Source organism: Aedes aegypti, chromosome 2, assembly GCF_002204515.2.
Source record: "Aedes aegypti strain LVP_AGWG chromosome 2, AaegL5.0 Primary Assembly, whole genome shotgun sequence".
Taxonomy (NCBI): Eukaryota; Metazoa; Arthropoda; class Insecta; order Diptera; family Culicidae; genus Aedes; species Aedes aegypti.
In genome coordinates this window covers 151,727,062-151,745,598 of record NC_035108.1, presented here as the reverse complement: position 1 = coordinate 151,745,598, position 18,537 = coordinate 151,727,062, and the positions used below count along the sequence as shown (strand labels likewise).

At 35.7% G+C, this 18,537-nt stretch overlaps 1 protein-coding gene across 10 annotated transcripts in view; it reads right to left on the bottom strand.

Annotated features, from left to right (window-relative positions):
* LOC5571938 (transient receptor potential cation channel subfamily A member 1) overlaps positions 1-18,537 on the bottom strand; it is a 123,436-nt gene that overhangs the window by 77,521 nt on the left and 27,378 nt on the right. For 4 of the 10 annotated variants that reach the window (XM_021842755.1, XM_021842757.1, XM_021842756.1 and 1 more), the window contains exon 3: positions 2,212-2,459. In XM_021842755.1, coding sequence (XP_021698447.1) covers positions 2,212-2,459 — 248 coding nt within the window. Of the gene's footprint in view, positions 1-2,211; positions 2,460-2,752; positions 2,910-15,404; positions 15,681-15,756; positions 15,992-17,904; positions 18,151-18,537 lie in introns of those variants that run through there. The other 6 variants (XM_021842759.1, XM_021842758.1, XM_021842760.1 and 3 more) reach the window with 6 other exon arrangements.

Below are 18,537 nucleotides of genomic sequence, written 5' to 3'. Positions count from 1 at the left end.
ATATGCTAATTTCAGTAGCAAAAGTTTTCCTGGGATTTTACAACAAATTTCCTTTGAAGATACGAAGGCAAGAGACATTACAAAACAAAATTCTCTTCAATTCTTGAATAACTTTCAGCAAAATTTCACAGTATTCGATTTGAAGTAATCAATATTTTTTTGGAAGAACTGCGAGGGAAAACTGAACTTTTTAAATATTGAGTAACATTTATTAGGTAAATCCGGAAATATATTCCAGAATCAATTTGCTAATAAGTAGTAGACATAGAAGGAATGGATGTCCACCAGAAGGAATTCGTTTTGAAAGAATGAACAAGTCCGACAATATTATTTGACTAATTTCCAAGAGATTTGCAAAAGCTCTGAAGCTATCCTTCGATATGAAATATGATTATACTAAAATTCTTAAAACAATAACGATTTTTTTTTTGAAAAAATTGGTTACGAAAATGATAATAAATCTTCGAGCTGTTTAGTAGAATACCTATAAGTAGATGAAAAAACCGAATTTAGTACTATACCATTTAATTACACTAGAGTTTGTATCCTTTGACAGATACGCGTATTTCGACCTCAACTGTAAGGCCGTCTTCAGTGTCGTGTACTAGACTCGTCGAGTCTAGTACACGACACTGAAGACGGCCTTACAGTTGAGGTCGAAATACGCGTATCTGTCAAAGGATACAAACTCTAGTGGAATTAAATGGTATAGTACTAAATTAGGTTACGAATTTTTTGGAAAATATTAAAAGAATTTATGTAATAATAAGTTATTACTATTTTTCGACAACAATTCACGGTTATGTTATGCCTGAAAATAATGTTTTGGAAATTTTATTTTTTTCCGGATTTTATACGAGTTGAAGATAATGTATGCATTTTGTTAGTGAACTCGCCTACGGGAAGTTATCATCACCGGACACCTCGAGCAGACTATACTCCAAAAACATGAGAAATTATAATGCAGTGAATATGCTGCTTAATGCTGAAACAGCATTGTTTAGATTATTCAGAGAAAATGAATTTCGAGAATCAAATTTCCAGAATATTGACGCTTGTTTGGACCACGGTGTTTTTTGTGACGAAGGTGTCGAAAAATAGAAATGTTCAGTCTGTGCAGCCTATGGCTGAAGGCGGTGTAAATTGTCTTTATACATAATTGTATTATGTTGTACAATTACGTAAATACTGAAGAATTTTTTGTCAAAAATAAGAGCGATGTACATTGATTCAAAAAAATTTGCTTCATGTCAAATTATTTATTTTTATTATCATCAAAAATTCTAGGGGGGCCTGGATGATTCTGGAGGGGGTCAGACCACAACACCCAACGCCCCTGTTCCTACGCCAATGTGCATTTCGGTTCTGCGACCCGGATCGTTTTCGGATTTCTACGCCCGTTCAGTACCCAAACGGGGAATTCGTTTCATGTTGTTGGACAAAAGTAGCCTATGCTGTGAGCCATACGATAAAATAGAACACAGCTGGTCAGCACATCTCACAATCAACACATGACACGCGACATAACGTATCGCTGTCCACAGGTTCCTTGAAAAATACATAATACATGTGTCCGAAACGTCAGATGTAAGCAAAACTCCATTTTTGAGTTTTATTGAAGACTGAACACCATAAACTTAAACGATGTTAATAAAAGTATTTAATTTTCGCTACAAATTTGCACTTTATATACAATTATGTACACTCATAAGGAATATAAGGAATAAGGAATCAAAGTTAAAAATGTGGCTAAAACTGGTTGTAGTAGCCCATATTTGCCAACACTATTTTCAACGTGAAAAAAGGTTTCTGCCTAGGTTCAATATTGTTCTCATAAAACATAGTATGAAAGATTTGATTTGATTTATGTTACAATTACCAAGACAGGTGCTTCAACCTATTGGTTCTATTCATGATAGAAGCATTTTTGTAATTTGCCTGTTTAAAAGATACTTCTCTTGAAACTTCTTTTTGAAAACAGCGACAATTGCAATTCTTATAAGAAATGGAAAATACTTTTCCGTTCTTGGAATTGCTTTGCTTCAAAGAAGAATCCTTTTGCAGGCATCCAACATCTGAAATTACTAGTATTTAATTTAATTCATCCGTTTGAACGCCTGAAATATGCTTCCTAACATACATATATGTTATACGTCAAGCGATGTCAAACAAATCGACGAAAGTTTCAAAAGTTGATTACCATGCACTTACATCTTCAGCAAAAACTCCAGTGCATCTAACGAATCATTCTCGACTGCCAGATGCAACGGTGTGTTCCCCAGCGAATCCTGGGCGTTCAGATCTCCACCTTGCTCGTGGATGAAGGTGAGAATATTGATGCGGTTCCTAGCCGCGGCTTGGTGTGCCGCCGTTCGTCCTTTGCTATCCTTCACCGACAGGCGCCCGTTATCGCTTTCATACAGGCGAATAAATTCGTCTAGGTTCCCCGATTCCGCCGCCTGTGGAAGAGCACGAGAAAAGTAGCATGGTGAGTTACGGTGAAAACTTGTTACGTTCGTTAAGAGTTAATCGAAGGATTTTCGTCTCGTTTTATGCTGCAAATTTTCTGACAAGCAGAAAACGATAGGGAATTGAAAATCAGCACGTTATGAGTAATAAATCTATAGGGAGTAAAATTAGTGTGATAGTCGACAGCTTGTCGAATTCGATGAGCGGAAATTGGGAGTTATTTTCTGTATCATTATTATTTCATGCGATATGACATGGAGTGCGGACATGATTGATAACCTACCGACATGCGTTCAATTTTTTCTTCCAGCACTGCAGGAAGAACAATCGTCAAGTGATGGATGGAGAAGACTTGCCGCTCATCATTTAATTTGTTAACTTCATTGAAGATGAGCATCTTTGAATCAAAGTCGAATGAAAATTTGTAGCTCTGTACAGTATAGCATGAAGAGCTATGAAGGTACTTTAGCGAAAGTGTTAACGTGACTGACTGAGAAGCATAAATCAACAAGTGCACCAAGTACCTGCTAATGATTATTAATTCATAGTGTAATTTAGCTACACGTACAGCGATGATCCAAACACGACAAGATCATTCAATTACTTACAGCATTTGAAATTGTACAGAGTCATGACGATAATTTGAGTGCACAATGTTTGTTTACTGCATTTATTCAAAGAATTATGGGAAGTTTACCTGAAGAGGAATACAATTAATTATGACATTTTATTGCTTCCAAACGTTTTGAGATTCTTCACTTGAGGAAATCAGAAGTAATTTCGGGATGCATTCATCATTATTTCACCATTTCTGAAAATTTTGTGTTATCATTCATTCCCTAACTCAAATCAGTTGCGTTATGACCATTACCTCACTACATAATTCAGTACAGGAAAGGAAACCGTTACATGACAGATTATTACGATAAGAAATTGCAAAATAGTAGTTTTTGCAATTTCTCATCGTAATAGGCTGTTTTTCATTACGCAAATCTATCATGAAATGGCCTGCTTTTCTGCACTGAAGTATGCAGTGCGGGAATAGTCATTACCTGGAAGGGAGGCACAGATAGGGAGCTGGACCCAATTCTTGGCCCTTTTGATTCACTTCGGCAGTGGGGTTTTTTGAAAGCTACAAACCTCATATTTGGCCGCAATATGCGTCGTCGTGAAATGCTCCTTATTGCAAAGTTTCAAACAATTCGGCCGAGAAAACCCCCCATGCCAAAGTGAATCATGGAAGTGCCTAAGTGGTTCTGCACCATACTACACACGAAATATTGAACAACACTTTTCCAAATTGCAAGATAACTCCCGCTCACCAACGACAATCAAGGCAGGCTTGGGAAAAATCGCTAGTTTTCTTTTGTTGCGCACCTTCGATCTTTTTGGACAAACTTGGAAAAAGGGCCATAGTTTTATATGCATTTAATTTAAATTTTGATTGGAAAAGAGTAAAAAGTTGCGTGTTTCAATACTTTATATTCGATCAAATTAAAAGGTGCTATTGTAGCATTGCTTTTGGGTGTGCAGGAATTGATTTTCAACCGATTGTTGCCAGTTTTGTTGAAATGCAAAAATATATTTTGATGAATTACGCGCTTTTTTCATGTTTGTCCATTCATTGTGATCTGGGCTCACAGTGACAGTTCGTGACAGCAGAATCTCGGCTCACTATGACGTACATAAATTTTGTATCGGTTTCTCCCTCCCAGGTCATTACACAACTGAAACCAGTGCTGTAATGATTCATTACACAACGCCTTCTTATTACGTAACTGTTTTGAGTTGCGTAATGAATCATAACACAACAATTTTTCAGAAATTATAAAATAATGGTAAATGCATTCCTATATAATTTCTGATACCCTCAAAGGGTCTTCTACGAAATTGCAAAAAATGTTGTACGTAACTCGCTGCAGAACTCGATTTTTACAGCACTCGTCGTAATTATCCTACTTGGCAAGCCTCGTAGTATAAATTTACAACGAGTGCTGTAAAAATCATCATTCTGAAACTTGTTCCGTAAGCTGCCATAACGCAACAAATTGCAGAATGATTATTTTTACACACGCAAAATAAACCGTTCCGAAAAGAAAACTGAATGTTCTCCAGTCACGAAACCCAGAACAAGCTGTTTTTCACTTTACGAATATAGGGGAAATGGGTGTAAAATGGGCCGTTGGGGTAAAACGCGCCACCCTTGTTTTGAACGAACGACTTGCTTTGGGACGCTGTTTTTCACCCGAGATAATGGAAAATGTATTAAAATGCTTCTCTACATATGTTAATAAGTGTTTTCCTGGCAAAAATCGTGAAAAACTTGAAAAAACGTTTTTCGATGATTCCGTTGTAATTTTGTGTTATTTTCTAGGCCATTTTTCAGGCCGATAAACAACAAAACTTTTGAAACTATTACCGAGAATCGCTTTGTGCGCTCCCATAGTTTGTATTCCATGCGAAACAAGTATTGAATTTATCCCTAAGAAGCGAATTGAAGGACTGAAACTTTAATCAACTCGTGGGGCAAAACGGCCACTCCTATTTCAAAACACCAAAACAGCCGTTTGAATTCAAATGCCAGCAAACGTAATGCCACGCTGTAGTTACGTGCCAATTTGAACCTTACAAATGCACATTTTTCGAGTCAGCATGTATACTATAATCGAACAATAACATCTGATCAAACGCCCTTATGTATGCAACGTATTTGCAAGCATGATTGCGCATGCGTGCGCGCAAACGACTAACGCCGAGATCAGGTGGCGCGTTTTACCCCGCAAACAATAAAAATGCAGATCAGCAAGCATTTTATAAAAATTGTTTTATTAACTCCAGAAAAAAGAAAATGGATGGCTGTTTCTACTATTTTATAGAAAACATGTTTGTCTATGAGATAATGAATAAATCACTCAAAGGGGGTTTTCCCTCTTTCAAAATTCAAGTTAAAATAAAAGATAATAATAATAATATGAGATAATGAATAAAAAATTCTTCATAGCTAAAAACACTTTCTCCCTTAGATGGCGCGTTTTACCCCCAGTTACCCTGTACCATGAATAAAAATCATGGGTTCAGGAACTATGTTCCACAAAACATTCGTAACGCTAGCGATCCGTGATTTTTGTTCTGGTTATCTAGAACACTGTTCTCGGAAACAGGAACGCGTTCATAATGGTGTTACGAAAACCTTGATTTTTATCATAAATACAGTCAACCCTCCCAGATAGCCGTAGCGGTAAACGCGCAGCTATTCAGCAAGACCAAGCTGAGGGTCGTGGGTTCGAATCCAACCGGTCGAGGATCTTTTCGGTTTGGAAATTTGCTCGACTTCCCAGGGCATAGAGTATCTTCGTACCTGCCACACGATATACACATGCAAAAATGGTCATTGGCATAGTAAGCTCTCAGTTAATAACTGTGGAAGTGCTCATTGGAACACTAAGCTGAGAAGCAGGCTCTGTCCCAGTGGGGACGTAACGCCAGAAAGAAGAAGAACAGTCAACCCTCCATGAGTTAAAATTGAAGGAACCATCGACTCATGGAAATAGCGAGTAATGGAACAGCAATGCTATGAAAATCTATTTGAGAGAACCATCATAGTAACCATGAAATTTGATTTTTAATATGATTCCATGAGTCGATATCGAGTAATGGAACATCGACTCATGGAGGTTTAACTGTAATTGTTATAAGATCCCTCATTATTGTCCCTTTTCTAAAGAGAATTTCAATTTTCAAACCTAAATATCCTGCGCTGCGTAGGGTAACCAATATCTTTTGGACCCCTATATATTTTGGACCCCCTGGTACATTTCCTTGCAAATCTCCAAGTTTAATTCGAAAGACCAACTCAATTCGCATGCCATATGGAAAGATAGGACTATTCCGTACTTGCATCAACCGTTTGTACATAGAAAATGTGTTTGTTTTATCTGAAATTAATTGAATTTAATCGGTTCATCCATACAACCGTTACAACACGTTACACACAAAAATTAAGGCCGTCAGAAAATTTTCAAATGTCTAATCTAATCTAATCTAATCTAAGCCTTGCACAGCCAATATTGAAAAGCATCCTGGAAATACCGAAATTTCTTCCAGTATTTTCTTGTCAGTATTAATGTTTGCAGCATATCAATGATTTGATACAAACATTAAAATGGCCAGGCCCACTGTGCAGACTTTGGGTTTGAAGAGAATTAAAAAATTAACGTCGATCAGGTTATTCACGAATGAATAACATGATCGACGAAAAAGTTTGAGGTATTGTGAAAGACGAAACGGGGACAACCGTACCAACCGTTCCATTTAGGATGATAAGCAAAATCGTTGGGAGAGGCGTTGCTAAGAAAGTTAATGCGCACTCCATTGTTGTTTTTGTCCTTTTCCTGGGATGGGACACAGGTATTTCTCCCGTATGTCCTGGCTACAGAGCCTAGGCTTAAGCGCCCTTACTCGCTCTCTGAAAAGAAAGAAAATCTGACCTCCCTCGCGTTTTGTAGCTTTTTGTGATATAAAGTAGATTCAACCTTTTGTTACAATAATTGTATCTAAAATACTTGTAAATAAAAAGTGAAAAACAAATTCTAATGTTGCAAAAATTCGAAATGTATGTGATTGATAATGGCTCACCAAGATCCAAGATAAGTCTTTTTGCAAAGAAAATAAAAAAAAATCTGCTTCAGCATTACGTATCATGTTATGTGATTTGTTGCGCCGTGAGAACTACTATCTTTAAACGCATAACATACAGCTAGAGAAGCTCTTAAAATCAAATTTTACGCGCGGTTCAAAAAATTTTAAATAGCGTTGACTATCACTACCAGATAGCCATTCCGTCTACCAGGACTAATTTTCATTTCTCATCCAGTCCACGATGACCTTTCTGCTATAAAAAATGTACTGGAAGAGTAACTTTTGCATGGTTCTCGAAAAGCTCATAAACCACTTGTATTCACCGCATCAACACAAACCTGATCACCAATGGAACAATGTACAAGTTCACTATATGACGTTTGAGCGGTGCCGTGCTATTTATGTGGCCAAATAACGAGCGAATATGGCACCGCACAAACGTCAAATGACTAAACTTGTGCATTGGTCCCTGACAAACAATGCAAACCCAAATTGAAACGAACTCACCGGATCCAACCTTCAAAAGAAACGTTCCGTCGATCTCCGAATCGTTCAAAAGGGATGATGAGCGTGCCGATGATCCTCCTGTAACGTTAGTTCCTAGTGTAGGCATTGCGGCATAATCGATGGCCGAAATGTCACATCCCGCATTGAACAAACTTGAATCATCACGAACTTCTTCAGAATATCCAAATAAGTGCACATCCACACCAACTGTTTTTCACAAATAAAATTTCAAAATTTTCACAAAACTGACGGAGCATAAAATATTTGCTTCCCCCGTCAGAAAATTTTCAAATGTAAACACAAACTTTTTTCAAATTTCTGGACTAAAAGCGTAGAATTTCTTCGGTTTTCCATTATCAATCGATTGATCGATTGAGCATATTATACAACCAGTGTCGTGGACTTTGTCGCCAAAAACACCGGGGTCCAAAATATATACTTTGAGGGTCCAAAATGTATTGGTGTGTCCAAAATAATGAAAAACAGTACATCACAATTCGACTATTTTCGACGTTTTCTGGATACTACATGACCGTTTGGGCATTCTTATCTTGTAAAGGAAGTTTTTTTCTACATTTTGGCTGTGCAATTAATTAATTGGGACAAAAAACTAAAATCACATCCTTAGGGGGTCCAAAATACGACCGTTACCCTATATTTAGCAGCCTGCATATTTAGTCTGATTTAGTTACAGCGGAATTTGACCAGACGCTGAGAAACAGAGCCCCAAGCTTTGGCATTTTAAATGAAAAAACAGGATCTGGTTACTTACTTTTGTCACTGACTAAATGCAGATATTAACACTCGTACACTTCTTGGACATACATACAGTACAAATTGCTCATACCTAAGAAAAGATCCCTCCCTTGTCTAGTAATCGAACCCGCTGCACTGTGGCCACACTACATACAAATGTTAGCGTTAGCGTTAGCGTAGTTACGGTATACTTCGTAGATTAGACAGTAGCAGCATTCATGAGAAACATAATTTGATAATCTCATCCTGATTGCTTTCAGGAACAAAGCCGGGAAGTTAAACTTGATCCAATCTTTAACAACAATACCAAAACCATGAATATCACTTTTCCCCGCCACGCCTATCTTTACCGTAACTTGGGATAGGGGAAGTAAGTGTTGATATAGCACATAATGAGAGGCCATCGACCCAGCGACTCGCTCATAAGTGCTACGGAGTTGGATGTTGGGATAGGTACATGGTCAAGATTCGCCTCCACGGTGCTCCCCTGCCAGTTATTATCAGAAAAAAATCTCCATCAAATCTGTGCTCACCAGTCGTTTTCTATAGCTATACTGCATGTCCGGGCAAAATTTCAAAAAAAAAAAAAATGTAGGGTTCGTTTTGAAGTTACACCCTTTTGATCGTACAGGTACAAAAAATTAACGGAAATCTGGTCTATTTAAACGGGTTTTCATTGGCCGTGATTATCAGATGAAATTTACCATCGATATTTTATTCAAAGTTTGTTTATTTGGTTATTTGTAACTTATGAGTGGAGTTTCGAATAAGAAGATCGACAAAATTATGAGTTACGCCCTTTTAGAGGTGTAACGGTTGTATGACATTTGCCAGAAAACCATTTGCCAGAAAGCCGTTTGCCAGAATCAATTTGCCAGAATGGATCATTTGCCAGAAAACCATTTGCCAGAATGGACCATTCCCCAGAAAGTCATTCCCCAGAAAGACCATTTCCCAGAAAAAATATTACTACATTACTTTGCTTTGTTTAGCAATATTTAGGTGTGTAAAATCTTTCGAATCATTATGATTTTCAGCGTACGATACATAATTATATGCAAAATAATTGTGACGTAAGTTTTTAAGCTTTTTGTTTGATAAAATGTTTTAAACTAATAATGATATCATAAACTTATTATATAGACAGCTGTAGGGGTAAACATGCATCTATTCAGCAAGCTGACGGACGTGAGTTCGGATTCCACCGGGCGAATATATTATTGGATTGAAAATTCTCTCGATTTCCCAGGACATAGAGCATATTCATATAGGCAATACGTTATACACATGCAAAAATGATCAATTGGCAATAAAAGTTCTCAGTTAATAACTGTGGAGGTGCTCGTAAGAACACAAAGCTGAGATTTGGCTCTGTCCCAGTTGGGACGTAATACAAGATAAGAAGAAGAAGGTGTAATAGATTTCCGAGGTTTTCATAGTTTCTGAGAAATAACTGTTTTTTTTTAATGTTAAAATAGTCATCAATTTTATACAAGCTATTAGGGGTCGTCCATTAACCATGTGATCATTTATGGGAGGATGGAAGGGGGCCTGGCCAATGACCACGATACAAACAATTCTTTTTAAATTTTTGTATGGACGAAAGACCCCGTGGAGGTAAAAAATCCGAAAGAATTGACCACGTTGTTAATGGACAACCCCTTATAGGCAACTGTATTTTCAATATTCTATTAATGATTTTCCCTTCTTTGAAGATTAGGCTGTTCTTTAGGGCTAACTAATTCAAGGACTTATATGCTTCATAGGAGATTTTCCCTTCTTTATATTATTGGCTAGTCTTTATAATTGTACTGTGTGTTTCTGCCTGCAGTTAACAGAAGGAATGGAAGTAATGTAAACAAGGTTATGTCATTTCAATTTTAAATAATTACAGCTAAAAAAAATCAATATAGGACTGCTGTCAATAAAAATGTCTGTAAAAAGGATTTTTGTAAAAAATGCAAATATCGGGAAATGGACAATCAATATATGTCCTCTATTAAAAAAAACTTAATTGAAAATGATCCAATAATGGAATATTTACCATGACCTTCATCTAATTGCTCATTGAAGATTACTCGAATGATTCCGAAAACATTAATCTTCATAACCGACTTGTTTCGTAGAGCATGCGACTGAATATGAGAAACCAATATATGTGTGTTTTTTTTGGTTTCCACCATTAATCATGGCCACGTAGCAGTCCTGCTAAGAATTTCAAAATATCTCCGGTTCCAGATAGCTAAAACTAGCAATCAGGGTAAACACAGAAGATTGAGTTTTCCGGCAGCCTGTCACAAATGTTGTAAAACTACTTTAAAACAATAAATAATGCGGTTCAAATTATTATTAAGAGTAAAACAGTTTAACGTTCTTTTCAAGGACTGAATAATGTATTTATATATATGACCGAAAGAACATTGGGTAGTCATTTGAGTTATATTTTTTCAATAATTATTGGCGCTAAACTGATCATATTTCAAACATAATTTTCCCTTCTTTCACTCAAAGGCTGTTCTTTTAAGTTGTTTTGCATTTTTTTTCCGCAAAGATACACTATTCATATTTCAGAAATTATTCAACTAAACTAATTCGTGTCAAACGTTTCAGCTTTTTTGTTCTCAGACCAGCTATTCAAGTAGTGAAAATTGCATAAAATTGTATGCGAAGGATTTTAACAACATAGACTAAATAACACGGATCGATCAGTTGCGTTGTTTTATACTTGTTATAATTTTACAAAGATATAAACATTATTTGGAGCAATATTTACGATGCGAGTGAAGTACTGTAGAAGTGACGCTAAATTTTAATTAATTTTGCGCTGCAGCTGTGCAGTGCTAGTAGTCCAATCCTCTTGATGTAAATAATGTGAACGTTGACTACACAATGTTTCATGCTATAAGTGCAAATAATATGAGTATATTCAAGATACAAAAATGATAAATATCGAAAATTTCGGTAGGCTTGAGGTGAAGATGCATCGAAGCCAAACCTCAAATTTTCAAGAGCATAAACCTCGAGAACCAGCCAGCGGTTTGAGCTGAAAACTTAATCGATTGGTCACACGCTGGTGGTGACCAATCGATTAAATTTTCAGCTGGAATGGCTGTTTGGGTCTCTAGATTTGCGCTCTTGAAAATTTGAGGTTTGGCTTCGAAGCATCTTCACAAATATGTCGATTAATTGATATCAAGGTTCGAAACGAATTACAAAAAATGATTCTGGGGAATGGTTTTCTGGCAAATGGTCCATTCTGGGGAATGGCTTTCTGGCGAATGGTACATTCTGGGGAATGGTTTTCTGGCAAAAATCATTCTGGCAAATTGATTCTGGCAAATAGTTTTCTGGCAAATGTCATACAATCGGTTTAACCATCAAAAACACTAATTTTAAATGGATTTATTATGCATTCTAAAACAGTTAAGCATGTTTAGCGACGGGTTTCCCGTACTTTTCGATAACACAAACACCTAAGAGCCCTGGATAAATACAATAATGAAAGAATTGTATGAATACATCAACCTATTCTCAAGCTTACTCGTGAAGCGGAACCCTCAAAACTTGGAATGCGCTTAAGAAGAGTAAGAAATACCAATTTTTATTTGGTTTCATAATACTTGCAGAGCTTAGTTGTACATGTCTTATTTAAAAACCCATACTCACATCAAAACTCTCTTACGACGATTCTACCACATAATCCCAAGTTTCATTTCCCCGAATGCATCAGCCTGAATTCCATCACTCTGGACGCACCCTTACACCGAATGCTATTGCCCCGAATATATAGTTACCTTGAATGACATTGCCCCGTGATAATGGAATTCGGGATAATGCCATTCTATGAACTGGAATTCGAAGTGATGGTCTTCAGTTCTAAGGTATTCGTGGTAATGGAATTCAGGGTTAAAGGGTATAATTTATAAAGTTCTATGAAATGTGGTAAATACAGAGTCATTCATAGATTTAGGGTAATTTCCAGTTTTGTTGACCGGAAAAGCATAAATTGTTTTGTGGCTCTGTATGCTACCATGTGGCATGGTATGGTAGACTACCATAACATGGTATAAATCCTACATAAACTGAAGATTTATCTGTAAATTTTAATTTTATTTGGTCACAAATTTTGCCAGTGAAGATAAAATTCATCAGCTGCTATAACCAATGAAAGCAAACGAAAAAACCATACTTTGGGAACTACACAAACTTTTCCAAGCTGACGAAGACAAACATTTAAAATTTGAGCTATATTTGTGCTGCAGTTTTGAATTCAATTAAACAAAATAATTATGAATGGTCTATTCTTTGCATTATTTTCTTTAATTATGTATCGCTGCTTTCTACGTAGTTAATTTCATTTTCTTCCATACACTACTTAAACTGGAAAACTTAACCAAGTATGACGGAGAGCTACCTATAACAGAAAACTCAAGCCTGAAAGTTTTCTTTGACGTATATTTACATTTTGGTATCAATGTAAAATGCATGTAAAATAATTTGAATCTTGAGTACATGGGCTCACCAAAATCCAAAATATGGTGCTACAAAAAATAATTTGTTTATATGATGAAATAAGCTCCATAATGCCATATAGCGCTTGAGCCTATGGAAAATCTGTTAGTTGTGAAAGTGTTTTGCGGTATGTAAGTGCAATGTTCCATTGACAATATTCGAATATGCTTAATTGTTTTAGAATGTATAATTAATACATTTAAAATAAGTGATTTTATTGGTTACCACTCTAAAAGGGTGTAACTCAAAATTTCGTCGATCTTCTCATTCATAAATACACCTATAAGTTACAAAAAAACAAAATAAACAAACTTTGCGTAAAATATTGATAGTATATTTCTTCTGATAATCACGGCCAATGAAAACCCGATTTTTTTTTTAAATTTTGCTCAAACATGTAGTATAGCTATAGAAAACAACTGGTGAGCACAGATTTGATGGAGATTTTTTTCTGATAACTACGTTCAGGGGAGCACCGTGGCCTCAAAAGTTGGCGATAGACCGAGGGCAATTGTTGTTTATGTTTTTCAAGTTTAATTTTTTGAATGCCGGCAATCAAAAGGGATTTTTTTTTCTATTTACTTTGTACATTATTTCGTTTCCAATCTTACTATAAACCGGAACAAAAAAAATAGGGAACTTAATTTCTGATGTGCGATTTTTAAGCAAAACCGATCCCTCTAGGGTCATTGCAAAAAAAAAAAAACGCCGTCAGGACAAATAAAAAAGCGTGGCACTTCTAAAAATTCAAAACAAAACGCGAACAATGATCCAAGATAGTCTTTATTTTATAAAATGAGTATTAAATTTCCATTCTCAAATTGTGTTACACAGAGGATGTGTTCTATGTCTTGACGAGCAAAACCGTGAAACACACATTTTGATAAAACTTCTAAGGATTAAAAATAATTACGCATTTCCGCGGTAAAATTTAAATATACCGTACACGTGAAAAACAAAGCGCTATCGTAGCAGTTATTACAATTTAACTATATTTTTTTAACGAATTTCATAGAGTTTCATGGGACAAACTCATTGGATCACCAAACCAGGTATCAGTTGTTAGAGTTTCGGTTCCAGTGGAGACATTCGTAGGCTTCCGTGCGCGTGCCAGTGCGTGGTTTCATAGGTTGGAACATCACAGCACTTTCTTCTTTGAAAATTGATCTATCACTTATCACTCATTAAACCCTTGCTCTAGATACCAATATTCTAAACGATATTAGTTTGCCGTTAGTTCACACTCATTTATGACACTAATCTTCCGAATTTGTACTAAAATAAGATGTTCCAGCTGAATACTTCAAGTCTGAAAATTAATGCAAACGAAAAAAAAACGTGCTGCCACTAAAACACACTTCATACAAATCTCCCTCAAATCATTCGGAAATCAAAATTCATTGTCAAAACATGATTTTTGGAGGCAATTTGATGGAAATGGTCATCGAAAAAAAAAAATCTATTTTTCTGGTACATTTGGCTGAATTGGTTTAAAATAAGCATATTAATTAATTTTACTTAATAAAATTGTATCAATATCGAAAATTATTTGAACCGTAATTATTTGCATACCAATTTCAAGTAAAATATCGTAGTATAGTATAATCGTATTGTCGTTTTTGAAACTGATGTTGATCCAAACATGCGATCTTCAAATGAAGTCCGATGATCTGAAGGTCCAATCCACTGTTTATCAAAAATATAAATTTCCATTTCTTAGCGTAGAAATGTCCAAATGAAGTCATATAACACCGAATACTATAGAACATATGGGACACATTGAGTGGTAAATTATCATTAAGAAGCGTTTCCTAGATATTTTACACAAACAAGCTTTTTTCAAGAAGTTCCATGTAATGCACTTCTTGACATTCTGAAATCGTTAACATGCCAAATACGATTCGAAATATTTCCAACATTAAGAATAATGTCCATTGTTTCGAATGAGACTGGTTGTGCTAGGTTTGGTTGTGTTTTACTACTGAAACATCTATTTTGAAAGAACAATATACACGAATTTTGGAAAATTCTAAAGAATCATTTTTGGCTGACATCTTTACAGTTTACATGATGTGAAAAATCGAAAAATAAAACAATTGATCTTAAACTTTGGGGAATTCATATTCAGTACGAAAGAAAATAAAAAAAATATCAGGGAAATGAAACGTGAATGCTGCGATGAAAAAAGGTTTCAGTTCAAAAATCCATATGTGACAGTTATGCTTTTATGAGTAGTATGAAAAAAAAACAAAACACAGTTTTGATCATTTTAACGGCGTTTTCGTTCTACACCATACCGAATATCTCTCGTTAGGTAAAAGTTATCTTTATGAATATTTGTATACAAAATATTTATAAAGATATAGCCCTACCTAAAAAAAAACGACTGAGTTATGATTCAGAAATTGGTTACATGTAGACAAAATGACTATATTTTCATGTATAAATTTGACATATCTATTATTTATTTTGCCAAATATTTACTAATTTATCATCCGTGCTTTTAATTTTCATTGAGTTACCTGTAAAATCAGCGCCGGGTTTATGCGCGCACTTGGGTGCAACCGAAGAACTCGTGTCCAATTGGCCGGTATCTTGAGCGGTGTGGTAATCGAGAGTGTGTTCCCTCGGTAGCCGTTTCGTAGCATTTGACTGAGTGATTTCCGGCTGTACATCATAATTGGTAACATTAGTCGAGTATGATCGATTCAGGACGCTGTAAATTCTGCTAACGATGGGCGGTTTACTGTAGTTGCTATTGTATTAATATATTTCAAAAGGAACAAATCCAGCTAGAACTAGGGAAGGGTACATCAACTCAACTGGGCTTTCATGCTCTTGAAATAATTATTGGAATCCTATAGAGGTGTATACCTGCAGTGCTTGATACTTCGTAACACTTTTATCAGCAGCGTTATTGTTCGTTTGAGAAGTGAGCTACATAGAATTCTATTTCTCTACTTTTGTTGAGAGCGATATTAGCCAGAAGATTATATTTCTTTGGTAATTGGCGTTACGCATAACTGTGACATAATGTCTCATTATACAAATAATTGATTGATTGATTGACGATTTTCAATGTCGAAAGCATGCTTAAGATTTCACTTGCATCTCTAAGAAACATGTACCGTTGAAGTCCGGACATTAAAGGGGTTTAAAATACTGAGTTATGGTGTTGGTTATAGAAATTAAGTGATTTCTTGTGTCATACTCTTTATTTCTTTATATATCATATGTGTTCTAGTAGAAGCGTTCACCTGTTCCAATTATTTATTAATAACTGTTGTTTCAAACTCGGCGATAACAAATTAAAGCTATATGGACCTGATGATGCATTTGTAAGAAGTAGAAGCGTCGATAGAATAATCAAATACATCAAGGGTAAACGTTCATTTCTCTGTGCTGATAAGGTGCAACCCAAAGCAAAATGTAAAATTACAACCAAGGTTTAACGAGGTCGCTTCATAATGGTGTATAAACGTTTATCGTAAATAAACAATTGGATTGATTTGATTCTCTGCTTCAACTGGTCATTGTTTAGATACATCGGATCAAATGATATTTAAATCTTCTGAAGATAAGTAAAGGACTCTACCAATTTTAATTATTACAGCACATAACGCAAATATTTTGTTATTATAAATTCTTAGAAAAAGAGTTCGTTTTTCTGGAAACACTTGGTTCAGTCTGACTTTTTTTTTGTTATTTTACAAGGGGAAAATCTGCAAACAGATCCCCTGAGAAGGTAGCTCAGGGAATGCGGGGATGACGCACCAACGACGACCCGCTAAAACCAGCCTATGCACTGTGCTTGAGCAATTCTTATAGTCTGACTAAACATCCACCAACTGTATTTAAATCAGGATCAACAATTTGTTATTTCATAAACATTTCGGCCGTTTGGATATGTAATTCGTATAATATGGTTTTGCTTGTTTGTATGTAAAAATTTATCTGATATACTTAGTGGAAATGGAAAACGTATAGATAAATGGCAAATATTTGAGTACAACAGGTGTGCTAGATTATCCAAGAACTGGTGTGGTATATTAGGGTGGTTCAAAATTTAAAAATGTTTGAGAATTACGTCTCCCATATGTTTCTTACCATCCTTACCATAAAAATAGAGATCTGTGAAATTTTCAGCTTTCTAGGTGGTGATTTAAAGGTGGCCCAAAGACAATGTAGGTTTATATGGAAATTACTATGGAGAAATTTTGAGATATGTTCCAAACACGCTTGTACTGTAATTTGAGCACAAACTTTACTACCCCATAGTGAAAACTCATTCTTCAAACCATAAGAAGGAAATTTGCTGAAGAGATAAATTCAATCCGACGAATAGCAGAAGAGATATTCATGAGTTTGTTTGCTATTAATTAGCTTCATATGGGATTATAGCCCTGCAAACATGTTCAAAAATCCCAAACAAAACTAGCTCAAAAGAGGTTTGTTTCTTCAGCAACATCCTTCATTAAGGTTTGAAGAATGTGTTACCAATATGGGATGATAAGTTTCTAAATACATTACATTACTAGCGTGTTTGGAACATGTCTCAAAATTTCTCCATAGTAATTTCCATATAAACCTACATTGTCTTTGGGCCACCTTTTATTCACCACCTAGAAAGCTGAAAGTTTCACAGAACACTATTTTTATGACAAGGATGTTAAGATGCATATGGGAGTTTGGATTTTCAAACATTTTTAAAATTTGAATCGCCCTATATATTACTCTTTAACTACATACCTACTCGATGGTTCCCTCAATATCGAGTTATGGAAAGTTGACTGTATTCAGGTAAAATAAAAAAAATGTTTCATCCTTTCTTAAATATACAACAATAAACAAATTAATTACTCTTTTGTACACCTTAGATTGTATGGTTATGGAATAAGTTCAAATACTAAATCAATTGTGAATTTTTGCCACAAATTCATTCACATGGTATCATTGGTTCAACAGCTTGCTTTCTATAGATTTCTCATACAGTTAATAATGTGGTTTATCGTATTGATTTACCTGCAAAATCAGCGTCGGATTAACACGTGCACTCGGTTGCAGCCGAAGAACTCGTGTCCAGTTGGCCGGTATCTTCAGCGGAGTCGCAATCGGGAGTTTACTCCCTCGGGAGCTGTTGCGTAGCATTTGACCAAGAGATTTCCGACTGTACATCGCAACTGATATCATCAGTCAGATAGGGTCTGACAATATGGTTTAGCCATACACCGCTATTGCAGTTGACGAGTTTCGATTTTCAGCTTTTGTCAATAACCAATAAGCTTACAAATTAATTAAAAAAAAGGTACACATTTCACTAAACTCATGGAGTTGAGTTAAATTAAACATACAGGGGATAGGCAAAATGATTGAGATAGGCAAAATTTTGCCTAAATTCAAATGCTCATAACTTCATGAAAAATTGATGAAATTGGATGCATCCAGAAGCATCAGACGGCAAATTTGGTCTACTTTTAGGAACTTGCTTGGCCATGCATATTGGCCACTGGATACCGGAGATGTTCCGGATCTTCCGAGGTCATGTCTAAATGTCATTTTTTCTGTCGCTTGTATTTTTGAGCGGTGTAAAGTTGGATAGATGTTTACTATTTTCCTAGAAACTAGAACTAATAGGAGGTTGAATGCCGCCGGACG